This window comes from Bombus huntii, chromosome 8 (genome assembly GCF_024542735.1).
Source record: "Bombus huntii isolate Logan2020A chromosome 8, iyBomHunt1.1, whole genome shotgun sequence".
Classification (NCBI taxonomy): domain Eukaryota; kingdom Metazoa; phylum Arthropoda; class Insecta; order Hymenoptera; family Apidae; genus Bombus; species Bombus huntii.
The window spans coordinates 9,882,274-9,900,730 of record NC_066245.1 but is presented as its reverse complement, the minus strand read 5'-3'; the positions used below and the strand labels follow the sequence as shown (position 1 = coordinate 9,900,730).

Here is an 18,457-nt window from a genome sequence, read left to right as displayed (position 1 = left end):
CAAACATTTCTATCTTTCTATTTACTTCTTATTTTTGTATTCTAATCAAAGTACCAAACTTCCGAAATTGAAAAATTCCAAAAACGAGATATACAAGATTACAGAATGTCCATATCCAAAAACATACAAAATATCAAAAAGTAAGACATTCACTATAGTATTTGTGAGTGAAATATTGGAAGATGAAGCAAACTTGGATTTAGATTTTATTTCTTCATTCTCCTCGTAAAGATATTTTCTATGAACATCTTACAAATTATCCAAAATCCGCTCTATTTTCCTGTCCTTCGACTTAAATGTTTCGTTCTTTCGCATAATTCTTCTTCGCAGTCGCGTTGTATAGTATTTCGAGCGCGCCTTTGTTAGGTTGCCGGCAATTACGGGACATTTTCGGTGTTTTGGACCGTAATAGCAGTTTCCACGGCGAATCATCGTCGCTCGAACTGATTTGAACGAGAGCCTGGTCCTTATTTACCATCGGTGTACGTATAATATTCAGTGAGCGTATAAAACGTTCACAAAGACGTTCAGGCCAGGTAATGTCTCTTTCACTGGAACTCGCTCCTTGTAATTATTTCTCGTGCGCGCTGCTATGACAGAAAAGCTGGCTCTAATTTGTGGTATAGCGATTTATCTTTCCCGTTGCTCGTTATCGTTTCGCGTTTAACCCGCCTGTGATGCTTTTCCACGAAATTAAATGAAATCGACACCTGAGCATTCGATTGTCGTTGCTTGCAGCGATTATTCACGTGATGCTCTTTTATACATTTTTTCTTTTTCTGTAATAATTAACAATTGTTCTTTTTATTACTGCGCGATTGATCTCGGTTTGCGTTTAATATATGTCTTTATATTTTCACATTGTATATTTTATAGACGCCAAAAACGGTATTTTATTGGTAAAACTTTCGAATTTCGTGGATCTTACCGAAAAATTTTATATATTTACATACGTAACTCGGAAACTTCTTTGAACCCGTTGAACCCGAGCGAGAGTTGTGATCTACCACATAATTCGACGTTTGAGCAAAATTCGTTAAAATTGGTGAAATGTCCGAGAGTTTGATTTTTTTTTCTATTTGATAAACGAAATATAAATTTGACGCGTGATTGGTATGTCTCCGTTTGGGAAATTTCATTGCCAACATTAATAAAAAACTTTTACCGAAAAACTGATCGAGCTTTATCATACAATAGTGGATTTAAACGTGATATCGTTTTTATTATGGGCAGTGACGAGGTCCCTATTCCCAACAGCACCCTTAATCCGCTGAAATTAAATTTATATCCAATTACTGCCTATATTAATCGCGACCAATTTAAAACGAACGTGATTAGTCTTTAATTATTTATCCCAATTAATCGTCGTTTAAACGCAAAATACATTCACTTTTGTAAACAGTATGTTAATAAATCGACAACTAAAAGGTACAAAGATAATCTGAATTTTTAATTATAAATATTTTATGCTATATTTTCTATTATTTTGATATTCTGTGTTTTCTCAAAGGACTTAACATTCTTCTATCATGAAATTATTTCTCCTTATACTTGCTACCATTCCCTTAAGGACGCCTTCCGCTTCCTTTAAAAAAGGGAAAGCAAATCTTACGGCGGTGATCTCGCGTGAAAACAATCCGTACAATTTACAGCGGCGTCTGTAGCGGCGAAAAGTTATTGTAATAATCTCCGGCGCCTTTATCGGCTTAAGCACTATGCCAAGCGTGCTTTCTCCGCAACGATAGCGAAGAGGATCGTGCCAAAAACGATGTGCAGTTACGATCCGCGGTATTCTCGCAAAAATGATCGCAGGCGTTTCGTTTATCGCGCCAACTTGCAAGAAAACAGGAGGGATATCTGGAAAAAGAAGGACCCCCCATTGTTTCGTTCGAAACAGCGTCGCCGCGTTACCAGACGTCTCGTCACGTTCGGATGAAAATGAGATTGAAAGTCGTCGTTGATATCACGAAGTTTCGCCGAACAATCGAAAGAACTTTCAAGTGTAGAATAAAATTTGTTTGGTAGAAAAATTGGCACTTTTTTGGTAATTGGCACTTTTTAAGATAAATTTAACGTTCGTAATAAATGAAACGTATACGACAATGAATTAGGATTTCGAAGGCATTCAACAACGGCGAATATGAACTGGCATGTTTATGGCACGGTTGTTTGTTAATGTTAATTAAGTTTCCAAGCTGCACAATGAGAGTCCTGCTGTTCTGTAAAATTGGAGGCTTAAGGCAGTTGCGGATTCTGAGTCTTGCGACCTTACGAGCTCGAGTCTGTTAAAACACGTGGCTGCCAAACGTAGGAAAATCGGTGGATGTCCAACTGCGCAGGAGGACATTTCGCGTTAAGAAATTTGGAAGCTTCTTAGATAAATGGAATTATCTATCTTTCTCCGTACGTTGCATCGAATTAATATATACATGAAAATTTTTAAATTACTCCGAACTGAAATAAAAATGAAATAAATAAGAAAGTTAATGGCTAGAATTAAAATTCATATTTAAAAACGAATAACCTTAATTGTCATTTTCTATCGTTAGTTTGAAAATGCAGATACCACCGATATTACAAAGGAGAAAATTAATTTGCAGGTAGGAAATCGACCGTAAGAGATCGCTGGTTTCTATGTAGCAAGGTAAAAGTGCATCACACACATTCGGATCGACGTGAACGGGAGTACGTAAGAAAACCTCGTTCATTGAGCAACGATTCGAATAGATTCGCGCGTAATCGTTCTCCGTGCCACGCAAGAAATCGATTATATTCTTACGGAGTAGTTGCTGCGTGATCGCACTTAAGTAGTTGCTGACACCATTTCTATGTACTATTACGAGATATCGCTTAAAAAAACACCACTATCTAGTAAACACTTTCTCAATCGCTAAATTTATTCTATCTGGAATGTTCAACCTCTCGAAAATGTCCAATAGAAGTTGCATATTAACACTTTACAGGAAACTTCTCTTTTTTTCTCAATCCAAAGAACATTGTTCGCGTCATGTAACTTCCAACTATTTTATATTATTCGATAAAACTTCAACGTCGTACAAATGCCTCGAATCTAAAGAAACTTTACTCACAGAACCTCCCTTGAATCCAGAGAACATTTTCTATCTACATTTCACGTGTCGTGCAATTTCCACGAGCAACTTCGATTTTCACGATTCCATCCTCTTTCAATTCGAAGAAATTCTACAGATTTTACAGAAATCTGCCTGGAAATTTAAAGATCGGCCTTCACGCACATGTCACATCTTACGCGAGTTGCACGATTAATAAAACTTCGATGTTTACACTTCAAAAGATCTTTGCGCGTTTTACAAATCCGACTGAACTCCGCGAACACATTTCACAAACTGTTCGTTCGTTCAAAAGTCAGTGCTCGATTTCTACGTTTTCTGCTCGGTCCATTGACCACCCTCGGAACTGGATGTCCGCCGCAAGCGTTAACCCCATCGCGACCAAACTTTCGATTTACTTGGACATTCGACGTTCGAAAGGAACTTTCTACGCGGAAAGCACTACCAAACGTTGGTGCTGAAGCATACAGGGCTACGAAACCGTGACGATGACCTTGCGGAGGACGCGATTCGACACGGAAGAAATTAGGACGACGCCACGCACCGGTCTTGGTGAAGCACTAAATGTCGCAATCGGTCGGACGCCGTTCGTTTGAACGCAACGACGAGGAAGGGGCCGAACACTTTCTCTCGACGATCGACTGGAACCAGCGGCAGCAGGCCTACGGTCGCCCGGAGGAACACTCGACCACGAGTTTTTACCAAAGGAACAGCTAGTCTAACGTCACGTTTTCTACCGGTGATCCTGTACATCGCAACTGTCACGTAGAACAGGTCGGCGGAATCAATCGATATCGGTTCGGTGTTATCTTCCAACGAAACACGTGAATAATCGTACAAGGAATAAGAACCAAGTGGATGCGATCGAATGCGATGGATTTGTGAATGAAGTTTGAGACTGTTGGTGGAATGTGTTGCGATTGATAGAGGTTTTGGGTGTTTCTGAAGTTTCGGCTTTCCAAGTGGAACGTATTCGGATTGATTGAGATTTCGAACGTTTTCTCTGGTGGTTGCAGAGTGAATAATCGTAGGAAGAACAAGTTCCACTAGAACGGATTTGTAAATAGAGAGTATTGGTAAAGAGAGCTGCAGTTGGTCGTGGTTTTCAATGGTTGCAAATGTTTTATATAATTGTTAAAAAGCGTTGACTTGCGTGAAAGTTGCTTGAGCGGGGAATTGGTCGAAGAATTTGTAGCCTTGCAGTTGACATGCTTGAAACTGTTTGAATGAAATGGATTTGCAACTGAAAATTATATATAACTACAAGTAGAATCGGGCTTGACCGAGTTTTGATCGAATTCTCTATGGTCGTTGAAAAACGTTGAATAATTTAGAATTTGTTTGAATGGGCAATTTATAAAATTTACGACTCTGATAGATTCGGGTGGAATGGAGTTGTGAATGGGAATTATTAACGAAGTATATCGAGGTTTGAAGTTTTTAATGTTCTCCGCGGTCTACGAAGACCGCTGAATCGTTTGGAAACCAATTAAATGGAGAATTGTTCGGAGAATTTCAGAAATTTGAAATTAGAACGTGGTTGAAGTTGTGTATGGTGGTGGGATTAATATATCAGCTTCTTGCGAGGCATTCGATTTAATTTAAAGTTAATACAATGTACAAACGTTCGTGTGGAAACGATAACGATAACAGAAATAATATATGGAATAACAATAAATATGGAAACAATGCGATTAATTTGTTAGATAGCGTTCTAAGATGCAAATGACAAATGCGCGTTTGATCCTGGGATGTTGCTTCCTTGCGGTGACGTTGGTGAACGCGGCACCGGGTCCAGAGGAACCTGCCTTCAACCTTCCGGTGCAGTTGATCGGCTTCCCCGTGATTACAGCCGCTGTGAGGATCACTAATTTCGTGAAGAAACTTGCGTACTCGTTGAATCCAGGTGATTTTCATTTAAAATTCATTTAATAAAAAGGAACTACTTATGTAGAGTCATAAAAACAATTAAAAAATATTTCGATTCGGTGACTTAGGATTTTGCAGATATTTTTTATCTACAAAATAAATAAGTATAAAATAAATAAGTAAAGAATAGTAAGAATCCAGCAGGATATCATCACGTTTTTAAACGAATCACAGGAACAGAAATCTGTCGCACGAGCAAGTTCAATGTTCTTCCACTTCGATCGCCGGTTAGTTAAGTACATTAAACGCAAAAAGAGGTTGAACTTCAGTGTATAGGTGATTCGTCTAGCCTGTAGTTTCGGGCGTGAATCGAATGGACGAGCAGCGAAAGCGAAAGTGTTCCACTTGTTGCAACTTCTCTCTCGGAATACCATGTAACGTCCGCGTAACACTCCGTTGTTTCCTGGACAAACATGTTGTCGTTAATCACTGTTTGCTCTTGGTAATTAGCGCGGATTCTAGGTAATTAATGATTATTATTAGGGTAAATTGAAGGATTTATTTTGGAATATTTGGTGAATGTAATGTGGGAGATCTTTAATAGATTTAATATTAATAATTTTCAATTGGGACAAATATTATAAATTTCTAATTTAATAAACCTAATGTTATTAATATCGTTGATATTAGAGATGGGTGCGGTATTACAAATATTCAGTTCAGTATATTCGTTCATAATATTATAGAAGGTCGACTAACTTGTGGGTAATTTCTATTTAAATCTAAATGACGTTTCTTAGGAGTAAAATATTATTCTCGTAAAAAGAGAGAAAGAAGCGGAACCTTCTTGATGTATTTTTTTAATACAAATTAAAAGTAGGCAGTAACATTTTAAACATATTTAGGAGACCTATGTCTAGATTAAGTGTACTTAAGGGATGATTTCTATTGTGATTATACTTGACTCAAATGAGTAGCCATTTAATTGCACATCTCTACGTGAAATATAGGTTTACAAATTCTGTAGTACAACATAAATCATTTGTTTTACAGTATCGAAAATAAAACTCTTCTGAACGTACTAAAATCGTTCGCAAACCCCTTACGCTTCTTGAAAACTCTACGTCTCAAACATTTCTATCTTTCTATTTATTTCTTATTTTTGTATTCTAATCAAAGTACCAAACTTCCAAAATTGAAAAATTCCAAAAACGAGATATATAAGATTACAGAATGTCCATATGCAAAAACATACAAAATATCACAAAGTAAAACATTCACTATAGTATTTGTGAGTGAAATATTGGAAGATGAAGCAAACCTGGATTTAGATTTTATTTCTTCATTCTCCTCGTAAAGATATTTTCCATGAACGTCTTACAAATTATCCAAAATCCGCTCTATTTTCCTATCCTTCGACTTAAATGTTTCGTTCTTTCGCATGATTTTTCTTCGCAGTCGCGTTGCATAGTATTTCGAGCGCTCCTTTGTCAGGTTGCCGACAATTACCGGACATTTTCGGCGTTTTCGACCATAATAGCAGTTTCCACGGCGAATCATCGTCGCTCGAACTGATTTGAACGAGCGCCTGGTCCTTATTTACCATCGGTGTACGTATAATATTCAGTGAGCGTATAAAACGTTCACAAAGACGGTCAGGCCAGTTGATGGTTCTTTCACCAGAACCCGCTCTTGCTAATTATTTGTCCCGCGTACCGCTATGACAGAAAAGCTGGCTCTAATTTGTGATATAACGATTTATCTTTCACGTTGCTCGTTATCGTCTCGCGTTTAAGGCACCTGTGATGTTTTTCCATGATATTAAATGAAATCGACACCTAAGCATTCTATTGTCACTGCTTGCAACGATAATTTATGTAATGCTTTTTTTAAATATATTTTTCCTTTTTCTATGGTAATTAACAATTGTTCTTGTTATTACTGTGTAATCGATTTTAGTTTGCGTTTAATATCTGTTTTTATATATTTTTACATTTTATATTTTATAGACACCAAAAACGATATTTTATTGGTATAACTTCTGAATTTCGTGGATTTTACCGAGAAACTTCATACATTTAACACAAATATTATAAATTGATACACACAATACTGGGTCAGTGTTACAAAATTTTTAATTTAGTAGACCGAGTATTGTTGACGTTCAATGTAATAAATCCAGTACTAGTAATTTCTACTTAAAGAGGATTTGTTAATACTAATTTATAATTCTATACGCGTAATGAATTGAGAATCCATTGGTTTCCCAGTTTAGTAATATACCAATTTATTTTCGCAAGTTTGGTAATTATCCGTAATAATAAAAAGTTCCATAAATTATAATCAATAACCATCAATTCCAATATTTGTCAAAACTTTCTCTTCCATGTTCCCTTTTATTTGCTATAGATATTAATAAATCTAAAAAATAATCCAATTTACGCTTCTCTTATATATCACTGCGCGTTTCATACGTATTATGAAATAACTGAGAGAGGAATTTTTAGCACCAAGGATTGATTAATAAATCGGTTTCAATATCGATAATTCGATAGAGTGTGAAATTTAGATGTGTGAAATTTGACGAGCAGTCAGCAATGACAGGCGAACACGCGACCGCGAATGGAATGCTATCGAGATATGTCAATTTTCGTTAAAGTGAACGTTGAAGGAGTCACGCCGTTAATTGGTCATTAGCTAGGGATAGTTATTTGACGGTTCTGAATGATGGAAACGTGGATTGTCACTTGGATTGATGACAGTAACCTGTCTAGGTATATGACAGCCTGTATTGGTATTCGTATAGTGCATTAACTCGTCTGACAACGATGGTTCATTGAATATTAAGAACGAAATTTATCGATTTGGAAATTGTTAAATTGAATTGGAGATCTCGACGAATGTTAAAGATATCGTTGAGGAACAGTGTGAGAATTTTCGACAGCCATTCCATGAAGTCGTTTCGCTAATTGCGAAACAATTCTGACATTTAGCACAGTTTTACCTCTCGTTTTTAGAGACTTACGTCAACCGAGTAAGACGAGACCTGCCTTTGGTACACGACGAAGAAATTCTAGATGTTAGCCAAGTGGAGAAGAAGTTGATATCGGAGTTGGGCAGTAACGTTTGCGTTTACGAGAGAATCTGCGCCAAGTATGCGGCCGAAACTCTGCAGAAACGAAGTCGGCAACGAGCTTTGGACTGGGACGTCGTTTTCAGGTACGTTTTATTGATATTTCGATATTCGCTTGAAGTTTCAAGAACTACGTAGCGCTGAATTCGATCTAATCGTTATAAAAAAAATTAAGTAACTGATTTGTAATAAATTATCAACTCGAAAATATGTACACATCTAAATATCAGATTTAATTTAATTTTTATCTCAATCTTCTACTTTGATTCTGTTATCTTAGTCTCTTGATTCAATTTTCTTGTTACAACTTATTTTCACTGCAATTTTTTTATTTTGGAGAGTGGTCTTTTCAAAAGAAATCACATTCAAGAATTTAGATCTATTGTACGTGTACATTAGGATAGTCATTAAATGTTGATTATCGATAGGCATTACAACACACTATTACTATTATTATCACGCTATACAATTTTCCTAGCACATTGCACGTAACACTCTATTTCTCAAACCTGTCTCCGAGATATGCAACTATTTCTCATATCTTGTCGTACGAGTATTTTTTCCTTCTTATTAATTCTCGTTTCACTTCAATTTTCCTTCTTACTCTTCAAGAACTCACGATACAATTTGACCTACTTTCCTAGAAGAAACCATACAACTTAATACTATACAGTTTTTTTTCGTTCACTCCAACTTCTATTCTAATTAACCTGCTTCTCCGTAGAATATCCAAGGAAAGAAAATAATTTAATCTGAATACGTTGCCATTCTGCTAAACAACTGGTTTCTTTTTTTTTTTTTTTTGCCCGTTTCAATCGCTCGCTTTTAATTCACCTCTAACCTTCGTTATACAATTTCAGAGATAAATACAATTCACTAATTTACTGTTCTATCGCAGCAACGCTACACACGTTTGTTTTCCTCGCAATCCTATTTTTTCTTCTCATTTACTTTAATTTCCACTCATCCTCGTTTCAATTGCTACTGTAACTTATGCAAATTTAATAGCACACTAGCCTTCCCCGATTCTTTCTTCATTTATTTCAATTTCCACTCGCCTTCACTTCGACTTATACTGTAACCTATGCAAATTTAACTTGCGCATTCGTTCTGCAATCTAAAAGAAAGATAAAAATACTTCAACGTTGACACGTTACCATACTTTCCAATAACACCGTATCATATTTACATAAACTTGTCATGTTCCTGGAGAAGCTCATACACTTTGCATTAATGCGTCATCATCCTCTATTAACAATCCTAATCTCGTTCATTTACATCATATTTGTTACTCAAACCGTTATACGTATACGTTTACCTTAATCGTCACATTTTCACCTTTCATCGTCTGATGCGACGAAGTTCGTGTTTCTCTCTTCTTCTCACGGAGGTCCTCGAGAGCGATCGACCGTTCTGACTGTTGTATAATTAGTCTTGGTGGATCGATTGCGAGGCAGCATCAGTAAAACAAAAGCGGTCGCGATCGATAACGCGGTTTTGCAAGTGCATCTCGATTCCATGTAGTCACTTAAGTAACCACGTCCCTGAAGTTCACGACTCAGGGTATTGACGACTGGCAAAGATTAGTTCTCAACCTTCGTTGCTCTCCATGGCCTTGTGAAACTTGGTGAATACGAAGTTTAATAACGAGCTCGTTAGTGCATCGTAGGAAAATTACTGATCCATTTGGTCGGCCAGCCGTGAAACGGCTCTTCTGTCGCCCGATCGTCTTCTTCTTGTCTTCTTTTTTCTACCTTGCGCCGTACCGATGATGTCAATCCTGACACGGCGTACGACTTTTTCCTCTGGCACCGAGGAAACGATTTCTCTGAATCAGAGATACAGCTCGGACGGTTCTTGAGACAGAAATTCCTAGAATTGCGTGAAATTATGAGAATTTGTTGACATTCCGAGAGAGAAAGAGGCGACGAAAGGTATTTGCGTGTTTTAGCGCTAGTTACGTAGTTAAGGTTGATTGGAAATTGAATCGCGAATTTTGTAGTTGCTCTTTTACGCGTTCTTCGCGTCTATCGTATGTTAGGAAGGTTTGTCGTTTGTAGAAATTCAAGTGAAAGTGAGTTACGATGTTTCTGACATTTTTCAAGGATTTCATCAAAAACTAGTAAAATATTTGACAGATATGTCTGTTTCTAAGTTTTAATTATTCTCCATTGAACTCCTTTTCTCATTTATAAAAATACTTAAATTCTCATGTCGATTTCGATGAAGTCTACAAGAAGTTTCGATAATTCCGTGAAACATTAACAAAACTGCATGAATCCTTGGGCTCTTAAACCGTCAAACTGTTCTACCTATCAAAATATCAGAATGCGAACAATGTCTAAAACAGCAATTCCAATTCAGCATCTCGTCACATGCTCGTTCAAAATTCATGCGTAACGATCCTTCGCGATCTCCAATGCATTGATTCCTCGAGTCATAACTTCCGCGTACAGAAACCTCCACCTGCTCGTAAAAGTCGAAATGTGAAACGAAGGAGATGCAACGGAAGAGATTGCTTCTCTCTTCAACCGCCTTTCCTGCATAAATTCCAGGCATTCTTGGATAATTCGTCGAGAATGATCGGTCAAATAAATCATGCGGAGATGCAACGAATGTGATCTGGTCTGAAGTGAAGACAGTCAAACAGTTTAGATGGATTTAGAGGTTTTAGGAATTTTTTACGATGAAGTTCTATTGTAACTTGATTGTTAATATTCATACTTTATTATTATTCAAATTTTCCATCACGATGAACTGTTCATCAATTTATAAAGACGGGAAGAAAGAATTTAAGAGATCGACTAGAGGCACTTAGAAAGATCTGCACCATACAATAAATACAACGCTCATGAATGAATAATAAATTGAAAAAAGCTTGTAAATGAAGCTTCAGTGTCATTTATGTTATATCTTCTATCGCCATAGAACCTTCATCGATTTATCAAAAATTAAAGGTCGCTTCTCTTTCCACTTCTCTCCTCTCGCTGAATAAATTCCAGGGATTTTCAGGTAATTCGTGGAGAACGATTGGTCAGATAAGTCCTCTGAAGATGCAACGAAGGTGGCCTGGCTTCTAAATGACCCGACGCTTCTATCCAACTAGTAGAAGTGGAAGCTAATAGAAATCCGTGCTACCGGTTGTTCGTAGCTAGCCGGCCACGGGCTCGCACTAAATTCAGTTGTAAGTAATGCCAGCGGCAGATAGCCCTTAATGGCGGTCTCCACGAGCGACCTAATGCATCCTGATAACTCTCTTCGTTCCACCCTCCACCCGTTCCTTCGTTCTCCGCCGTTTTACGAGCGTCTCGAGCTACCCACCTTCGAATTCGAACGGCTTATCTGCGATTTCACGGTGCCGAGATGGCCAGCGTGTGTCCTCGAAGACGAAACGCGTCGGTTAATCGCTTCTGTCACCTGTAGGGGCAAGATGGAGGTAAAGCAGAGAAGATTCAAGGGAAATGAGAGGATGTATCGAAGGTTGGAGCTGGCAGAGACACGTTTGGAGAGGTTTAACGGAGCATGCATGAGAGACTGGCATCCTCGAGTCCCTCGCAGAAGCTATTCAAGTCGAAGGATGGAAGGTTAGGAGGTTTTCGGATGGTCAGCGTGAGCTGAGGTCTTTTCAAATTCCTTTTATTTTAGGGGTAGTTGGATCTTAGTCACGAAGACGCGAATTAGGTTTGTTGGTCGTATTTATGTACATTTGTGGGCCATATTTGTTGATGATGTACGTGTAATACTTAGGAGCAACAAGCTTCTAGTTTTCGCGGACGATTGAAAAATCTTTGAAGCGATAAATACGATTTTCGATGCCTTTGATCTTCGAGGAAACATCATCAGACTCGATCCGGTGAAAATCTCATGGATCTCGACTCAGCCAAGTACTCGATCAAATTCGCTCGTAGTAAAAACTCTATGTACTCTTCTATGTACTCTATCAAACTCTTCGATTCTAATATTTTCGTGGTTATTAGGATGAGAGAGATCTTCGTACAATTATCGACTCCAACCTCACATTTATAGACCACTCAGCACGCGTCACCGCTACTTCTTCTAGAATGCTGGGTTTCATTAACCGTAGCTGTGGTCATTTCAGCAACCCTTGTACTTTAATTAGACTTTACTCTTCTCTTGTACTCCCTCACCTTGACTATACCTCGGTCATCTGGCAATTCCGTATAGCCAGACAAAATGACCGGCTTGAGAGGATCCAGAACTTCCTTCTCAGGTTCCTTGCTTGTAAATCCGCCTGTCCAATAAACGTTCGTGATCGTGACTCCTATCACGGAGAAATAGAAATTCTTTCCACTTGCAACTAGGCGATTGTCTGCCGAGACTATTTTCCTATTTAAAATCTTAAATGGATTTATCGAACTGTTCACAGCTCTTAGCCTTATCAACTTTCACATATCTTCCTACTTCTCCGGGTCTCCCTGCTCATTCTATCGACCATCCTTCTCCTCCAGAGTTAGTCACACGAACACTATTGTCCGTGTATGCGAGTTAGGAAATTCAATACTTTTATACAATAAGATCAGCTTGTTTTTTTACCTGAATCGGCAATCTCATGAAAAAGGTCCACGAAGCCTTAGCTAACCCGTGCGATCCGATTATATCACAGCGACTGTATCACGCTGACACTTATCTTCCTTTTATTGTGTATCATATATTTGCAAAATGAATCTTCCTCCGTTTAATAAATGAAAATTAAAATTAAAATTAAATGAAAATCTTTTCATTCTGTTTCGAGTATGTACGAGTCTAGTTCGCGTAGAAGGGGTTATTTGCAAGGATGGGAGAACAAATTATTATGTTAGGGATTTTTTAACTGAAAAGTTATCGTTAAAGTTCCAGTATTACTCATTTCAAATCTTCCAGTATCGTGATAAATTTATTTACCAATCTACGAAAGAACGAACGTAGAACTTAAGCGTGGAAAGAATTCTAAATTGGTAAACTCACAGATGAAGCTTCATTGTCGTTTATTTCGTATCTTCCACCGCCATGGAACCATCATCGATTTACGAACAAAAAGCTCGCGAATTTGAACGATTTAGGCAAAGACACTTTCAAAAGATTGCAATGTTAAACGGGTAGAAAATTCTCACGAAACAATTCCACGTGAATCGCGAACGCTCGATATGAAATAAAGAAAAGATACTCGACCGTAGGTAAGAAAAATCAGATTTAAACGCTCTCTTACCGCCTATAACTTCCTCTCTAATCTCTCCATAAGCACCCTGCAATGATCCACGTTATTCTTCTTACCATACTAAAAAAAAAAAAAAGACACGATCCAGTTACTTTACAACGTACACGCACCACGCATAGCGATTTATGTTTCTCGACTATCGCACGAACGCTCGTAACGCTTTCACAATCAAGTTCATTAGATGGTAACGTATGGGAATGATGGTTTTACAGCGAGTACAAATCATCGCCGAACCCGATGAAGGAGAATTATTTATTGAGCGTGTTCCTGGGCGACATCATAGGAAGCCCGCGACTCTGTCATCAGCTGGCGAAACGAGGGAGAGGCTGCGACGAGGCCACGCTCTCGGATTAACTGTAAACCGTACCCATTTACGGAGCCGCGTACAGATTGTAAATATCGCGAAGCGTGTTGCCGGTTTGCATCGTGCAAAGGATCGTCTATCCTTGCTACATAATAATCGTAGTTGCGTAAAACGCAACGAGGATAAAATTGTATAGGAGAACTAATGACTTTAGGACCCGTAATTAATTGTTATCGCTTTGTTACCTGAAGTTCGTTGCTTATAGGATTTACCGATTAATCGTACTTTATCGTCGGTGGACTCTGAATGGAACGATTCGTCGATGATAGAAAACTGTTAGAATGAAAAGATCCGACGAAGAGAGGGCATATTAGTTTCCCTTTTGAAAACTAACGTTCCTTGCTGTTATCGCTCGGAGAGTCTTTTAACGAAGAAACGATCTGTTGTTAATCGTTGAAAACGAATACAGTTGCTTGCAAATGTGCGATCATTTTCATATTTTATAGCTATATCGAGTGTTTTGTTAACTCTCTTGTTAATTTGAAGTCTATGTTATAGATACGCATCGATAGCGGTTTCCTTTATTTCGATAGATTTTTCATGGAAAATTTGTCTGAAGTAACGCAATTGTTAAGCTGATACTTTTTTAAATCCTTGAATTCTGCGAAACGAATAGCGACTCTCAAGTTTCGATCGATTTGTATATTGCAAACAATGTGCGCGATATTATACGAATTAATTGCACGAGAAGTTTAACACTGGCTCTATTTTAATTCGTGATTTTTTTTACGGTATAGAAATGGTACAAATGTTTGACAGTATTTAGCAATCGACAACTGTAGTGTTAAATATTCGTATTATTATGAATTACATAGGAAGAGAATTTCGAACATTTCAATTTCAAGAGCACCAAAAAGATCGGAAATGTCCATCGAATTCTTGCCACAGCAACAAAGTATCATTGATTAATTTTCTGTTGGTTAATGAATAAAATCATTAAAAGAAACACAAAAACAAGCGTACTTTGTCTTCTTTAATTCCGGCGAGGCGTAGAATACGAGTATGTTCGAACGTGTACGCGGCACACGAGCGAAAAACGGTCACACGAAGTGAGAGTAGACCACGATGACGTTTCTTCCTACCTACGCTTCTTCGGCCGAGCTTGTGTACGAAGAACGCTTTCGAAGAAAGTTCCAGTTGCCGTGGAACTGTGACACGATCATCCGCGAAGCGAAACATTCGCCGTATTCCAGCAGCGATCGCAACAAAGTGCCACTGCGAAAGGAATTACCGTCATCGACCGTTTTATTCTTTCGTCGGTAAAATTCATAACCCGGTCGACGTGAAAGTTTAAAAATTCTAAACTAAATATCTTTCGACAAATGTTTCCCGTGATGGGAAATTCTAAAAAGAGTTGGCAGAGAAATTTTTCAAAAATTTGGTAAACGCTAGATATTAAACAAGGAGATAAAGAAAAAATGAAGAATTATAGTACGACGTTTAGGTTGATGCTCGTTTGCCTTTTTCTTTGCTCTGAAATTCGCGCACAGGATCGATTTCGAAGGATTCGTCGTAAAATCGGCGAGGATCGTTTTTGTAATTTTGACGAAGCTCGAAGCAATTACGATGCCACGGATTTATTAAGGTAAGCAGCAATTATATTGCAAATTTATCGTTGTCGTTACTTTTCAATAAAAGTTTGAGATATTCAAGTGGGAAACATGATTCGTCGCGTAGGTGTATCGATGAATTGGCTGTCGATCTCATCGATCGAGAAAGTGGCGTGCTAAAAGTCTCCAATGGAAAAGGTCAATTGAATGGATTCACGGGCAGGAAGATCTCTTTTATGGATGTTTTCTCGAGTGTTTTCAATAACGCTGCGACGGTATGTTGGAAATTGAATTTGTCCATTCATTATGCGAATTTTATTCAGATTCGACTGGTATTTTTAAAGTTTTCGAAACTTTAAACGAAAAGAAAAGAGTTAAAATTATAGGAATAATAAGATTGTCATTATCGAGTTCTTTATTATCCACGAATTATTTCATTACGAGGTTGGAAGATACGTAATGAACTATCGAGCGAGAACATCGTAAATGGCATTATACGAGTTTATTAGTTGGAACATCCTTAAATTAATAATAAATTACATCGTGAAATTTAATACCGAGCATATGTTGCCGCACTAAAAACTCCAGCAATCGCTCGTCGTAAAGAATTTAATGTACTGCCGATTATCGGTTATTACGAAAGCACATGAAATACTATTAAATACTGTAGGTTAATTTTCTTTAAAGTCACTGATAAACATTCCCTTGTATACAACATCGAAAGAAGACAAAAGAGACCAGACGAAACAAACGAAATTCGACTTTCTAATTCCAATTTCTAGCTAAGTTTTACTACCCCTAAAAAAAACAATATTCACTCGTGAAAGTAAGAGCCTTTCATTATAAGAACTTCTCACAGTAGGTGAGCTGTTCTGGATATATAATTAGCATTAAATTCTTTGAAAAGTAAATGACACATCTTCGCAAGATTTTTTATCGCGAAAGGTGAGAATAAAAACTGAAAAACAAATGTATGTTTTCATTAAAAAGTCTCATAAAATCGTAATCATGGAAATAGAAATTATCCTAGTGTTGTTTGTGCTCCTTCGAATAGCGTAACCTTATTCTAAATAATATTTTTATAAGAACAAAAATAACAGAAATATTTAGAAATTTTTATATAAATGTCTGCATAAAGTTCCATTCTTTTCGACATATTCGACACGCAAAAGAAGTAAGTAACCAATGGTCTCCAGGTTCCTGCATCTACGCAGAAAATTACACAGCTTTTCTACTTACAGTCGCATCAGAGCAGCTCCCTTCCGGTGTACCCGATTTCCGACTATCAGCAATCGAATTATCCGAGTGAAACCGTCGGTCTTTCTCCTGGATTTCAACTGAATCTGCTCGATACGCTGTCCACGATATCCAGCCACGATGACTACAAGTGTGTGCCCAGGATACTCTGCGAGGTGGCCAGCGGAAAACTTCCTGGAAGATCGTTAGGCAAACAGAGCTCCGGCTTCTTCGAGTTGCTCGGTCGAAATGTTTTCACGGAGTACGTTTCGTGCCACGAAAATCAATACAGTGATAGTTGCCGAAGTAGATATTTCTTCTTCGACGAACATCGAGAGCCTCTCGATCGATTTCTTTTTGTGTTTTCAGCTGGCTAACGAAAATCGATGTCGCTGGAATGTCTCCATTGCTGAACTTTGGTAGAGCGATGATTCTTGGGTATAGCAATCGAGGAAATTCTGTGGCCTGCTACGAGGCGTTTCCAAAATGTCCACGAGACACGAATGGATTGATTTACTATCTGAATAACTATAATGGAGGGTTTTTCAATCTTTTCAACAGGATTCGAGGTGGAAAATACAGGACGTCTAACGGAGATCCTGGTCAGCCAGGTAAGGAAATTATAGATTCGAAGGTTGGGAATCTTTTGTCGATAATTGGACGATCGGATAAATTGTCTAATTTCTTGTTTCGTTTAGTTAATGATTATTCGAAGATCGAAGTGAGGGAAAGAATAGTCGCTGGCAGCTCGACGGAACCCATTCGGAATGAACCAGTGCTAAATACGGTTCAATTTCCATCTATAGAATATCAAAAATATTATGCAAACGGAGAGTATCCAAGATTTGATACGATAAGAAATTACAATGCGATTACTTTTCCTGATCAAAGAGAATTAAGCATCGAACCAACGAATAGTTTACAGGATGACGTTCCAAAATCGGAACCGTACGTTTGGCAAAGAGACAACGTTGCATTCTTTCCCAAAGTAAATTGCATAAAGTACACCAAGTACGAATCGAAATTCCCTCTGTATTAATTACATGTACGTTATTTCAGGAAAACCAAGACAGAAGAATCTCTCGATTTCGATTCCCCTCGAGGTTTACAATCGCACCGTCGTAATCCGAAATTGTAACATCGAAATACGTAACCAAATACCTCAGTGAATCCAATGCATCTAATTAAATAAAGGTTTCCATAAAACGCATAAAACCATAGAATATTCTAAACTCCTTAACTCGTCTTCGGGGGATCACGACCGCGATAAAATATCGAATTTCAATTTTGCATCGCATAAACCAGGCGCCTTCCGTCGCGCGTTGCGAATTTGCGGATTATCAGCGGCGAGAGAACCGCTGCAAAGACGCGATACAGGTTTCCGCGAGGCAACGTCGTTTATTTCGTCAGCGTTGCTCCCATCGGCAATTTTCTATCCACCTGTACGCGATGCGCTCATAACAGGAAGTCCCGAGTCGCCGGTGAACGCGATGTTACTGGCGCGGACGCCATTTGTGGAAACAGCATGGGGCGCCGTTAGAGTACCGACAACTTGTCCAATGAATCTGCGCCCGAGTATGAGCCGCTTTATGTCTCAGTTACGCGGCACGATAAATTGTATTTTATCTCGATTCGATTTCCTGCTTGCTACCGGTGCATTTGTATGCGTGCACGCAGGTGTGAGACTTTTTCAGGGGCAACGAAGGACGATGAAAGAAATCACGGTGAATCTAGAGTAACATATAAGTAATATAAACGGAAGATGAGTTAATAGAATTATATATATAGTTAGAAGGAAGATGCTACAGTAATATTTGATTACTTGTGGAGTAAATTATTAATTGGACGTGACGTTGGAATTTATTAAACTCGTTTGTTCAAGATAGTATAATAATTATAATTTGAAGAAAAGCGGATGCATGAGAATTTGATTATAGTAATGTTGACAATAGTAATTAATTGTAGCAAATTTAGTTAGGATAATTTGACGCGGCTATGGAG

General features: G+C 38.1%; 2 protein-coding genes across 2 annotated transcripts; both read left to right on the top strand.

Annotated features, from left to right (window-relative positions):
- The first annotated feature begins 4,801 nt into the window (after positions 1–4,801).
- LOC126868335 (uncharacterized) lies at positions 4,802–14,531 on the top strand. The gene is made up of 3 exons (XM_050623675.1): positions 4,802–4,995; positions 7,976–8,177; positions 13,519–14,531. The coding sequence occupies exons 1-3, from the start codon at positions 4,809–4,811 to the stop codon at positions 13,658–13,660; spliced, it is 531 nt and encodes a 176-aa protein (XP_050479632.1). The 5' UTR covers positions 4,802–4,808; the 3' UTR covers positions 13,661–14,531.
- A 557-nt stretch (positions 14,532–15,088) lies between these two features.
- LOC126868398 (uncharacterized) lies at positions 15,089–17,596 on the top strand. The gene is made up of 6 exons (XM_050623758.1): positions 15,089–15,255; positions 15,348–15,486; positions 16,447–16,718; positions 16,826–17,067; positions 17,155–17,444; positions 17,516–17,596. The coding sequence occupies exons 1-6, from the start codon at positions 15,089–15,091 to the stop codon at positions 17,579–17,581; spliced, it is 1,176 nt and encodes a 391-aa protein (XP_050479715.1). The 3' UTR covers positions 17,582–17,596.
- The last annotated feature ends 861 nt before the right edge of the window (positions 17,597–18,457 follow it).